The sequence below is a fragment of the Abrus precatorius genome, unplaced genomic scaffold (assembly GCF_003935025.1).
Source record: "Abrus precatorius isolate BTA unplaced genomic scaffold, Abrus_2018 Scaffold3, whole genome shotgun sequence".
In the NCBI taxonomy this organism is placed as follows: Eukaryota; Viridiplantae; Streptophyta; class Magnoliopsida; order Fabales; family Fabaceae; genus Abrus; species Abrus precatorius.
In genome coordinates, this window is record NW_020874373.1 from 12,871,250 (window position 1) to 12,884,725 (window position 13,476).

The window sequence follows — 13,476 nt, forward strand, 5'->3', positions numbered from 1 at the left end:
AAAAATAGTTTGTAGTATTATTATTATTTGACGTCATATATCAAACCCTAATTCTAATCAATGATTTAGAGAAAGGTGCACCTGCTTAAGCTGATCTCATCAACAATCATCGATCAAATAATTAGTAGCGCACGACCAGATTGTTTGGCTAAGTTGGGGCACATGTTGAAGCCCTGTTTATATTTTCTAGTGCATGACACGCTCGTTCAATGGATAAACTAATAATTCATGAAAAATCATCTGTCAGAAGCACTATCTAACTAAAAATGTTTATAATATGTTTTGGGTACACTAACATGATTGTGAAAGGTCACAAAAATTTACATAGATATTTTATTGATGAAATATGAAATCTTATAACGAACAATAAATGAAACCAGCCATCAACTTTTGAATATTTTACAGGATTTGTTAATTCACATATACTGCTAAATGGCCTATTCTTCTTCAGTGTTGATGGGTAGCAAAATTATTTACTATTGATTCAACCATTACCCTTTGAGACATATAAGTAGAATGAAAGTCACAAGCTTGAAAACGATTATGCAACAACGAGTTTCCACATATTTTCTTTAATATCTGACCCTTGGTCTCGTTCATTTCTAGGGCACTCAATGTGTAGAGACATAGAACCCTAGCCAGGAGACACCAATGAGACCCAGAACAGTATAAGCATTTACTACCATGAAACCCCACTTCACCATAATGATTTGACTTTTATATTCATGCTAGGTTGTGGTCATCTTAGATTCTAATTTTTTAGCTGTAAAATATTAAAGATTTGGAGAGAGAATGAATATAATCATTTGGAGCTGCAAGTTAGCAGTAAGTAATATACACTCAATTATTTTTGTATATTATTGGTCCACATCACTCGTTTTATGTCACAAATTTTAATTTTTAAAAAAATAATATTTTGTGTGTTTACATAAGTTGTTCATAATTATAAAATATTTTATATTTTGAATGAGTTCCTTAAAATTTTTGTTAAGATTTAGTATTTAATAAAATAAAAAATATTAATCATTGTTTTTAAAAAATGTCTAGAGTAAATAAAATACAATGAAAAAATAATTTTTATATATTTTTATTAATTATGTGATAATTATGATTTGAAATTTTGTTAACTAACTCAACGCTTAATGAAAAAAGGATATAAATATAAACTAAATTTTTTGTTACTTATTTTATCAGGAATTAAATCGTAATAATTTTTTAAGATTAATTTTAAATATATTAATTTTTATATGACCAAATTTTTATTTAAGCTTTTATTTTAAAATATTTTATTGACAAAAATTTGAGATGTGATGACGCTAAGTTTAAATAAAGAGATAAACATATTATTTAAATATATAAAATAATTGTTGTATTATCTACTTTTCAATATTAAATATGCATATTTTAAAAAATGAAATAAAAAATTTAAAATAAAATTAAAAGTATATTTATATTTTAAAAAATAATATATAAAAAGCGATATCACTTAGCTCATCTGGAATATAGATCAGAGTTTTATTTTTATTTTTATTTTTACTTCTCAGTCTTCATTGAAAAGTGTTATCTAATAACCTAAAATTTACTAGCTAATTATTTTATTTATTTATTTTATTGTTTATGTATGTTCATAAATACACAATAAAAATTTAATATTATTTTTTATAAAATTATTTATTAATTTTTTATGTTTCTTTAAATACCCATTAAACATTTAAATTTTATTTTACACACACTTTCACATGTGAAAACATAAGCATCAGCATCTTCTCATTATTATCGACATTATTGAAGCTCTGAAACATCACTATCGTGATATACATTGAACACCAAATAGTTTTGAATACGTACTGAACTCGTGTATCTGAAAGTCGTATAAATGCATAATAAACAAAATAAATTAAAGACAGACAAAAAGTCTATACAAAAAATAGGAAAAATTACAAGTATTCAATTATTTTTTAAAAATGAGATAAATAATAAACTTGTGGTATATTTGACGAGATAGAAAATATATGTAAATTTTTTTATCAAACAAAGAATTAACAGATGATTACTTATTATATATATGAAAATGAAACTCTAATAATTTAATCATGCAAGATAGCCTTACACATGTCGCTGGCATCACCTGAAGGAATGGCCAAAATCCATAGAAAAATAAAAAATGTAGCTTTGCTTTTAATGTCTCCTTTTTTATTCTAGAAGCTGAGTTGCTGTGAATTAGTGGTATCCATGAATTGATTCATGTGGCTGCAAATTCAGAGTGGGGCAGATATTTATTGGATCAGTTCTTTTCTCTTCATGTGATGAAAACATGTTCCTGTGCATATAAATTACAAGAATTTTAAAATTGGAAAGAGATATATTTAGGTTTCTTTTTTTTTTTTTTTGTAATTAAGATATATTTTTAATATCAGTTCTATTCCTAATTAACATATCTTAACACACCCTTTCATGCCAAAAGCTAGTTGGCAAATTTGAGTCCAACTTTTGACTTATGGACCAAATTGAATAAGCTTTTATTGAAGCTAACTCAAGCTATTGATTTTCCATTGGTTTTGGGCTCCTTTTTCTTACTCCTTATTTGGGCTGGTCCAACCCAACTACAAAAACTGGACTCCAAAAGGAAGAAATCTTGACAAAAAAAAAAACAGGAAAATTAAAAGCAAAATTCAGACTCAGAGAGTAAAAGAAAGCAAAAAATGAAAAAAAGAAAATAAAGAGCAGAGAGAGAGAGAGCTTCTCTCGCATCCTATCCATTTATATTTGAATTCAACCAAAAAAATATAATAAAGATAAATTAATCCTACCATTTGTAATTTAGTTTTTAAATCTTGTTTTATATACACAAGATAGTATAAATTTTTCAAAATATTAAAGTGCAATATAAAGAGAATCGAGATAATATAAATTCTACAAATTTGAAAACCAACTTGCAGGCTATATGACAAAAAATATATATACCTTTTCTTTTTCCTAATAAAAAAAAAATATACCTATATATTAATAATGGTGATAAGGAAATAAATATCTCTCAACTGAAAGATCCAAAGGAGGGAAACCAATAACGGCTTATCCTTTGTTAGAAAAAAAAAAGCTCTCTCTTTTTCTCTTTCTCTGATGTCAATGGCAGTGCCTCAGCTAAGCCACTCTCTGGAAAATGAACTGAAAAGTGAAGACTCAGAATTCCCTTTCAAGGAAATTGGAAATGAAGGTCTCACAAAACGGGTTCTTAGAAAAGGAGTCACTTGGCAAACTCCGTTCTCTGGAGATGAAGTGGAAGGTTGGAAAGCATAACATTACACCCTCCAACACTTTCATATACTTCAGTTATCTTTTCTTCTTCCTTTTTCATTTTTGTTCATGATTCATAATGTCTATGCCATAGCTCAATGAACTCTTTTTTAACCTTTCAGTTCATTTCAGAGGACAAGTTGAAAACGGAGCATCACTTGAATCCAGTTATGATAAAGGGTCCCCATTTCGTTTCAAAATAGGCCAATGTACGGACTTTATTTATTGCATGAATGATAAAGGGTACAGAAAGTCATTAAATTATGAGTGCATATTGTGGATAAGGAAACGAAATCAAATTCTTTGGTTTGGATTTAGTTAACAGTTTCATTAGACCAATTTTTTATTTTTTTTACTTCCAGGTGAAGTTATCAAAGGTTGGGATGAAGGAGTTGCCACCATGAAGAAGGGCGAGAAAGCAATCTTCAAAATTCCACCTAACTTGGCATACGGCGCAGTAGGGTCTCCACCATTGATTCCTCCCAATGCAACTCTCATTTTTGACATTGAAATGCTGTCTTGGTGTACCATCAGGGACTTGACTGGTGATGGAGGAATCATGAAAAAGATAATTCAGGAAGGAGAAGGATGGGCAACCCCTAGGGAAGCTGATGAGGTGTTAGGTATTAAGTAATAACACAATAATAAATAATAATGTTTTCATTTTATCAATTAGTCGTATATTTAAGTAATCACATGATATAAACAAACTTGGCCACTTAAAATATACAACTAATCTTGTACATAAATTACTTATTTTCAGTGAAATATGAAGCAAGACTAGAAAATGGGATGCTTGTTTCCATGTCTGAGCAAGGTGTGGAGTTTAATGTAAGTGATGGTAAGTTACCAAGTGTTGAATATGCTTGTCATTAGCATTATCTAGAACTTCTGAGAAATTTTATAAGTTTGTTAAAAAGGATCATTCAAAATAAATCCATATGTGGAATGCTCAAGTATGAGTGTTTTCATCAGGGTATCTATGTCCTGCCATTGGCATAGCAGTAAAGACAATGAGAAAGGGAGAGGTGGCAGAACTAGCTTTGAGATTCTGCTGTAAGTTAATTAAACTCACGTTTTATTTTGGATGAAGTAAACAAGTATTGTCATAAGTCGCAGAACCATATAGTTATATCAAGCATTACTAATTGCAGATGGACTCGGTGAAAATTCAAATAGGACCGCTGAGCTTGATGGTTGTCTCTCACCAGATTCTAAAATAACTAGCATCAAGCTTGAGCTGGTATCATGGAAAATTGTAACTGATGTCGCAGGAGATAAGAAGATACTGAAAAAAATTAAGAAAGTTGGCGACGGGTTTGATCGTCCTAATGAAGGATCCCAAGTGAAAGGTAACCTATCAAGAACATAATCTTGGAAACACCAAGTATATGGTTGGTAATTTTGTAATTATAAAGAAAAATATAATGCATCATCCTAAGGTTCTTAATTAATGTTTTCACTTTCTGTAGTGATATATGTGTGTAAACGAGAAGATGGTACAATTATTGAGAGGAAAGGATCAGAGGAAGAACCCTTTGAGTTCACAACTCAGGAAGGTATAACATTGTTGTTGGACATGATCATGGGGCAATCACATTTGTTAGTAGTTATTATTTCTCTTCCTTATGCTTTTTAGTCTTCGAAATGCTTGTTCAGAACAGGTACCTGAGGGTCTAGAAAAAGCAATAATGACAATGAAAAAGGCAGAACAAGCTCTGGTTACTATCAATGCTGAATATTTGTGTGACCAAAATAATTCACTGGGAAAAATAGCCAATAATAAAGTCCTTTATTACGAAGTTGAATTGGTTGATTTCGTCAAGGTTAGTTGCTTTTATGCATATTGTGAATATCGGTTCCATTGAATAACAAAAGCTGAAAGTAGAAACCGGCAGCAGTATTTATGCAGTGTTATATATCATTCTCAAATGATTATGGTGTGAACAGGAGAAGCCATTTTGGAAAATGGACACTCAAGAGAAAATAGAAGCTTGTGAAAGGAAGAAGCACGATGGAAATATGTTGTTTAAGGCTCAAAATTTCAGGCGCGCATCCAAGAAATATGTAAAGGTTAGTTATTTGTTACAACTTTATATACAAGCTAGTTCATTAAGACACTACTCCTAGAGTACAATGCATAACAAGTGTTGCTAAATCTTGCATAAAAGGATCTCAATGCCACTTAATTATGTGTGTAACAGAATAGACTTTATTGATATTGTAGGCCATAAAATACATTGAGTTTGATCACTCATTCAGTGATGATCAGAAGCGTCATGCTAATACCTTACGATTATCCTGTTATTTGAACAACGCTGCTTGTAAATTAAAATTGGGGGAGTACACTGAAGCTTCTAGTCTATGCACAAAGGTATTCTCTGATGTTATTTTGAGTTTTTTATCTTTTATTTTTACTTCTTCCTTCCTATGCTCTTTGGGTTATGATTGTGAAGATATCTATATGTGTGTGTGTGTGTGTGTGTGAGTGAGTGAAATAGAGAGTGAGCTCTCTTTGTATTAATATATATAATGTGCAAAATGCACAAGAGTTAAAGAAAAGTAGAAAGGAGAAGTTTTTTATACAATATTTGTTACTAAAATTAAATTTTGTGTGAATGCATAAAAAAACGTTGACTTTGTCAGAATTGACAACAAGTTGAATGCTTTGAATTAAGCCTATCTTGCATAAATACACAGGTCCTAGAATGTGACCCTTCAAATGTGAAGGCTCTTTACAGAAGATGCCAAGCATACCTGAAAACATCAGAGTTGGAGAAAGCGGAAGCTGATATCAAAAGAGCACTGATTATTGATCCAAATAACAGGTAACCATTCATTGCATTTTCAAGCTCTACTCTTGACAAGCATAAGGCTAATGACAGATTTTCATTGACAAGGTTTATTTTCTGTTCGAACAATGAATAATTATTTTTTGTCTTGGTTTATTATCAGAGACATTAAACTTGAGTACAAAGAGCTCAAACTTAAGCAAAAGGAATACGGTAGATATGAAGCTGACATCTTCAGCACAATGTTTTCAAGGATGGGCTAGTTTCAAAATGTTCCATATTACCCTTTTAGAGATACATCTAATGTATATTATTATGATTTTGATTTTTAGTTATACCTCTGGATTAGCTAGCTCACATGGTAGACATATAGACTCCTTCCTTGCTATTTTTTGCTTTGAAACACACTTAAACTTTGATCACTCATTCCGCCATAACTTGAGCACTAAGCATGGGTTTGGTGCGTGTGAAAGAGAGAGAATATATTTTGGAAAGAACTTTCAAGAGTTTGGAAAATTCAGCAGCCAACCAGAAAAAAAAAATGGCAATCATTTATTTGAGTGTCTATACCATAAGAAAGAGAAAAATAAAAAAGAGATAAATGACAGATTTTATTAGTAATTTGATGTTTTGAGAAGAAAGAGAGAAATATTAGGATAAATGAAAATAGTAACATAATGTATAGATAAAAATGTCCTGATTTTGTTTTTAGTTTATCATAATAATAATAATAATAATAATAAAATTATATATTATTTAATACATTTTCATTTTTGAAGTTTTTTTTAACTAAACAAATAGAAACAAAATTTAAGTTTTTTTTCTTTTTCATTTTTTCTTCTCTTTTACATCTTTCTATCGGTTTTTTTTATTCTCTTTCTTATTTGTTTTTGCATCTAAACGAAGTTATTTATCATTCACAAAGGTTGTCCCTTATCCTACTATCTCTCTCTCGGTTCTATCTATCAGATAATGAGACCGAAAGTCGCTGTATGATTGTGTGCATGTCTTAAGAGATGGATTGTTAACTCTCTTCTTAAATTCTAATTTAATCAAATTACCTTTTGGTGGTAAAAAGTAATTCAAGGTGAGATGAGACTCTCTTCATTGGCATTAAAACAACTTTCTTTTGTATCTAAACCTGACTCTAATATCAAATTATGTGAACTCAAGGTTATAAGAACTTTAGGACTCAACAAATTCTCACCATGTATGCATTCAAATAGTGATCACTTACCCTCGTGTTTGGTCATTTGACTTAGCTCTTACCCTCCAATAATATCATGCTCTCTTCCCTTTGATCACTCTGAATTTTTTTCTATTCTTTATTTTTTTTCAAAACCTAAAAACAAATGAACCAATTAAAAATACTTAACCAAAACTTCAATTTTCTTAAAGCTTTTTCTTAACTAAATACATAAAGCCTCAAGCCATTCAAAAATATTTTTTAAGCCTAGAGAGACAACATATTTAAACAACAATAACAATAATTTGATAGGATTGAGAAGTATTTATGAGTCCATTTAATTTGATAGGCCTATTAACTTGTTTAAGCAAGAAGGTTTGTGAGTCAATTTATATGTGCAATAGATAATTTGATTAAGGACTCTCTTTTACTCTTTCTACTCCTCCGGATACTTTTAACTCAACAAATTCAGATTACTTATTTAGAATCAAATTAAGCTTAAGCCTTTGATAACTTGACCTGGTACACTTCCAATATTCTTATTCAATCTTAAAAGTTAAGATTAACAAAATTAATTACAAAATAATAAATATAATAAATAAACCATCAAAACGTGTGATTGTGTGTGTACTATATTCCAAAATAATTGATGTACTAACGACAAACGTGCACAGAAGTGGGTGAAAAGGAAACGGAGGAAAGATTCTTTACTATGGTTGCTACTAAAATTGTATACGCCGTGTTTGGATCGGGCAATGACTGACAATTCGTTGAAATGCTTGGCTTTAATTGTCAAGCCTCCCTTGTTTGTCATACCTGAAGATGCCAAAGCGTACCTGAAAACATCATATTTTTCGAAAATTTATAGATATGAAAAAGCATTAATTTTTTTATTTCTAAATAATAAAATTATACATTGGTAATATTATTTATATATAAAAAATTAAACATAGTTATAGTAAATATTTTCTAAGTGAATTACTAAAAAATTTAAAGGTAATAAAATATAAGTATATTATTGGTAATTTGGTCCATTTTGGTTAATAGCTATCCATGTAACTTATTAATATTACCAGTGATATGTCACCTTATATATTTGCCCCATCTTCATGCCTTTGAGAAGTGCTTTTTTTATTTTGGTCACTTTATAAAAGTGCTTTTGGTTGTGAGATTAGTTGAGCCCATTCATTATTCCAAGATATCATTATCTCACCAACCCACCATAAAACATGTGTGGGTCCTCCCAACTATGATTTTATTAACCTTCCAGTACGTGCATCGCCACCAACCATTGTATAAACTAGAATATTAAATTAACATTTTATTTTATAAGTTGTAAGGTTAAATATTTTATTTAAGAATAAAATTAATTACCCAGTTTAGTAACCAAACAATAATGGTACAAATACTGAAAACCTCCTCACTTTTTTCAATAGCAGTCGTGGTTGGCTGGTCCTTTTTATAAACTTTTAATTAATTTAAAGAAGCTTTCAGTGTATTCTGTCAAACACTAAAATCTTGTCTTAGTCACTTACATTTGTTTATTTATTTATTTCTCTTAATTTAGAAGGTATTTAATTTGGTGCTTTCTTTATGTATTTATCACTTAAATTTAGTGTTATAACAGATGTAACACAATTATTTATTAGCAGATTTTTTCCCACTATCTTGCTTAAAAAATTTAAATATGTATCGCTTAAATCAATCATTTAAGATAATATATATATATATATATATATATATACATTTAAAATAATTATTTATTTCTAATTATTATTATAAAAAAATCTTTTACGGATATTTTTTAAAAAATGTCTCAATTTTTTTTACATAGATTATTATAAATATTAATATTTTGAACTGCATTTTTTTTAAAAAAATTCTTAATCATATTTGAAGAAAATGTAATTGTGGTGAAAAGAAGTGAGAATGAAACATTTATTATAACTGTAAAGCTTGTTTGTTTATAAAAAAAAAATTGTAATAATAAAGAAGTTTGAGAAGCGTTTAAAAAGTATTACACTTACATATAGAATTTTAACTTTTATTATTATTATTATATAATTTTTTATGAAATAATACATAAATTTTATATAAGAAATAATATCATTTAAATTAGGAAAAGTTATTATAATTAAAAAATTTATTTTAAAATTTTTGAAAATAAATTAAATATTAAAGTTTTAAACTTAATATCGTTGATTAAGTTAAAATAAATGTATAAAACTTTTCCTTAGTCTGTCAAACTGAGATTAAACAAAGGCATGAATTATTCTCAAAATTATATTAATATAAGTCTAAAAAAATTTATATTTAATATGAGCTTTTTATTTAATTTATATTTAATAAGTTATAATTTATTATTTTACTAACTATTAAATATAAGTTAAATAAAAAATTTAGATTAAATGTCAAAAATTTTAAACTTATACTAATGTGAGAAAATCTTTCTTATATATATATATATATTAAACATAATTTTTTAGTCCTCATACTTAATATTATAAAATGGTCGCTACATAAAATTTTATTTTCGAAATTATCTTTGTTGTTAATGGTCGTTATTATATATAACACTTTCATTACTCATCCTTCGAATCTACTTCTTGCTACTATTCTGAAATCATCAATGGCATCTTGTACCATGAATGAATCTATGACTGGAAAATAAACTTTCACACATGCTATCGAAATTAGCATCATTGCATTTTTATGAGTGATTTGCTTCATTGATATCAAATGGAGTATTTTGTAGCCATAAAATTGCAAAATCCACTTAACTTCTTACTTAGTATAATTTCTTTTAGATTTAAACCTACTCTCAACACTTTTACTGAATTTATATAAGACACTGCTAAATACAATCTCTTAAAAATTTAGAGCTCATTATATTTCCCAAACATAATCTCGTAATCTATACCAAACACACTCACGAGGAATTTCACAACTTTTCTTTCATCTCCATCTCCACCACCATCCATATCACACTATCATAATAATTATTTTATCAAATCCATAAATATATTTACTTAGTAGTGTACAATAGATTATTATTTTGATTTCTAGTAAGTCAAAGATGAATGTGTAATTTTAGTTGTTTATTTGATTCAACTGCAAAGTAAGGAGAAAATAAAAAGCCTCGTTCAGAAGGAGGATTAATATAATGGCAAATTAAATTTGTTATCGATGCTTGTGAAGTGTTATAAATGAGTGATGATTGAGATAAAAATGAAAAATATTTGTCAACCACTTGAAACTTACAGGGATATACCTGCGGTGATGACATTATAACATCCATTAATAGTAAAGGTTATTTGAAAATTAAAGTACATTCTTACACTGAGACTATTTTGTAAAATTTTTTAAGGATTGACTTAAAAATTAGTGTCAAGTTTAAAGATTAAAAATATATTTAAATTTTTAAAAAATTACTTTCAAGATAGAAGTTCTTAATAAAGATAAATCCTTTCACTCTAAATTCAATTTTATTCAAAAAATATTTTTACAAAATTAAAATCGCCTAAAATATTCATTTAAATACATTGAATACTATTTGAGATTAAAAAAATAGAAAAAAAAAGATGTCTTTTATTTTGTATGTCTTGTAAACATGAAAAATGGTTCCCGTTAAGATGTATTTTTTTCATATATTTTAAAACTTTGTATTTTATTTTTTTGGGTTATCTTTCATATGAGAACTCGTCAACCTCTTATCCAACAAACTCATAACCAACAATAAATGAAATAAAAATCTGTACATAAATGTTAATATGTTACTGGGTATCATTGGATGGGACCGAAGCAAAAGTAACTTAAATATTTGATTGAGACCCTCAAAATTATAAAAAAAAAAGGTTAAAAAAATATTATTTGTTGATATTTATTATCTAAAATAAATTATTATTAACATATAAGTAATGTTAAGAATTTTTTTAAAAAAAGAATAAGCTCATCACTTTAATACATTTCTATCTTAATATTTTATTATTTTATTTATTATATTATTTAACTTTTATTATTCTATTAGTCTTAATATACATATATATATATATATATTATTTAATATTTAAATATTAAATAAATAAAGATAATAGCATACATGTTAAATATTATTATACATATAATTTTATGAAAACAATATCAACAATTAATTCTTATTGCTTTAATATTAACAAGCTTTTTAAAACTAAAATTAATAAACTATTATTTTAAATTAATAATGTCTCAATAAAAATTAAACATATTAAATTTATTATCAATTAAAAATATAAAATAAATTTTAAATAAAATGATATTAATAATTATTATTATAAATTTAAAAGTCTCGTTTTAAAATTCATTTTTCTCCCATAAGGATTAGACCAACAAACATTACTGAGAGTCTAATAATCTAATCATTCAGACAGTATATTGATATTTGTATATTTATGTAGTATTTTTATATTATTTTTCTTCACTTTTCTTTTCATTGTATCGTATTATTTAATATATTTTTTACTCGCACTCACATTCTTTTCTTTCTCATTTTATTTATTTTCTTCACTTTTCATACCTGAAAATAAAATGTATGAATAACATTATTCCATCAATTACCTTCTCCACCAATTATTGCCAAACTCAACCCTTATTGATTACCTGCATAAATTAACTTGGATATAAACAAGGACAACATTAATGTGTTTAATATGTTTTTTTACGATAATATATATATATATATATATATATATATATCGTTTATACAAAGGGACTCCTCACAATTATTATTATTATCTAAATATAATTTAAACCAAATATTAAAAAAAATTCATATATAAAAAAATTGTATTTAATATTTTAAGTAAACGAGACATGCAGACAAATATTAGCCATCAGTTATTAAATAATGTCAATACTCTCTTAAGAAGAAAAGATATCGAATAATATATCTCTTAAAAGCATAAATATTTTATTCTTTAATAATTTTTAGTAAAGAAAAAAATTAAAAAATACATAAAATATCTAAAATTAAAAGTTCAAAAAATTTATTTAGAAGATCATCTATAATTTTATTCTTTAATATAAGAGTAAATTATGTTTTTGTTTTTCTAGAAGATGTACATATTATACTACTTTTCTTTCTACTTTGAAATAATACAACATCTGTCTCTTAAAAAAATTAAAATACATCACAAATTAATATATTTATTTTAAGTTTTAGTTAAAGCGTGTGTGTGATCACTATATTTGATATTTGTCTTAAATGTTTCTCTTTCTCTGAATTTATAATATATGTTTTTAGGGACTGCAATTATGCCACAGAAGTGAGAGATCATTATATTAACTAGAATCAATGGTGTAAATATTTTATCTTTAATTTGAACGAACAATTGATTTAAGTTTAACATGTTCCATAGTCATCTGAATATTTAAGAACGGCTTCAAGCAATCTGTTGTTTTAATAATGCTCCTCACTTTCTATTTATAAAGCTTAAACACAATATTATGGAGTAAACTTTGTGGTTAATTTCATAATACTAAATTTGATTAACATAACTATTAAATTTATAAAAAATAAATATATTTAACTTTTCATTCTATATTTATAACTCGCTTTAAATACTGTTTATTATTATTTTAAAGTTTACCTTCAATCTTTATAGTTTGATTAAGAGTATAAAGTAATGATTAAGATTCAGTTGTACAAAATTTAGTGAATATAAGACGATGTATACGAATGTTAAAAGTTGTTACAACCACACAAAAAAAGATAACTCTCAGATAAATCCAAGTAGAATGGATGACATATGGTTTGGTAATTGGTATACGCCAAAGGCTTTGATGTTAAAAAGCAGCAACTTGAGCTTGTCATCCATAGATGCCAAATCATAACAAAGCAATTCAGAGAGTAATTTGAAAATTTGCAGGGGGGAAAAGGAGGATGGGGTCTACATCCTCACCCACCTTTGATTCTTCCACAATTCACTTCCAAACCCCCCAATGGTTAAAGTCTAACCCCACCAACCATCAAATCAAAAACAGATACTTCCAACGATTCAATGCATCGCAACCTGTTCCCATTCCGCGTCACTTGATCCTCATCCTAACGCCACGCCTCTATGTTTTATCAACTCAGTTGTCCATTCAACCGCACTCCATCGTAAATAATAACTATTTGTACACATAAAAATGAAAATGTTTTTCTTTTTTTTTTACTGTTTTAGAACT

The 13,476-nt window shown here is 27.2% G+C and overlaps 1 protein-coding gene across 6 annotated transcripts; it reads left to right on the forward strand.

Annotated features, from left to right (window-relative positions):
* Nucleotides 1–3,029: 3,029 nt before the first annotated feature.
* On the forward strand, nt 3,030–6,704 carry LOC113861626 (70 kDa peptidyl-prolyl isomerase-like). 6 transcript variants are annotated; one of them, XM_027494576.1, is made up of 12 exons: nt 3,030–3,283; nt 3,417–3,503; nt 3,657–3,917; nt 4,058–4,135; nt 4,270–4,350; nt 4,449–4,646; nt 4,767–4,853; nt 4,954–5,120; nt 5,245–5,367; nt 5,522–5,668; nt 5,995–6,122; nt 6,250–6,704. In XM_027494576.1, exons 1-12 carry the CDS (start codon nt 3,121–3,123, stop codon nt 6,347–6,349), a joined length of 1,620 nt encoding a protein of 539 aa, XP_027350377.1. In that variant the 5' UTR covers nt 3,030–3,120; the 3' UTR covers nt 6,350–6,704. The 6 variants fall into 6 exon arrangements, with proteins under 6 accessions (XP_027350377.1, XP_027350378.1, XP_027350379.1 ...); XM_027494577.1 differs by having other exon boundaries at nt 3,068–3,329; nt 6,250–6,492; XM_027494578.1 differs by having other exon boundaries at nt 3,068–3,329; nt 4,506–4,646; nt 6,250–6,492.
* Nucleotides 6,705–13,476: the final 6,772 nt, after the last annotated feature.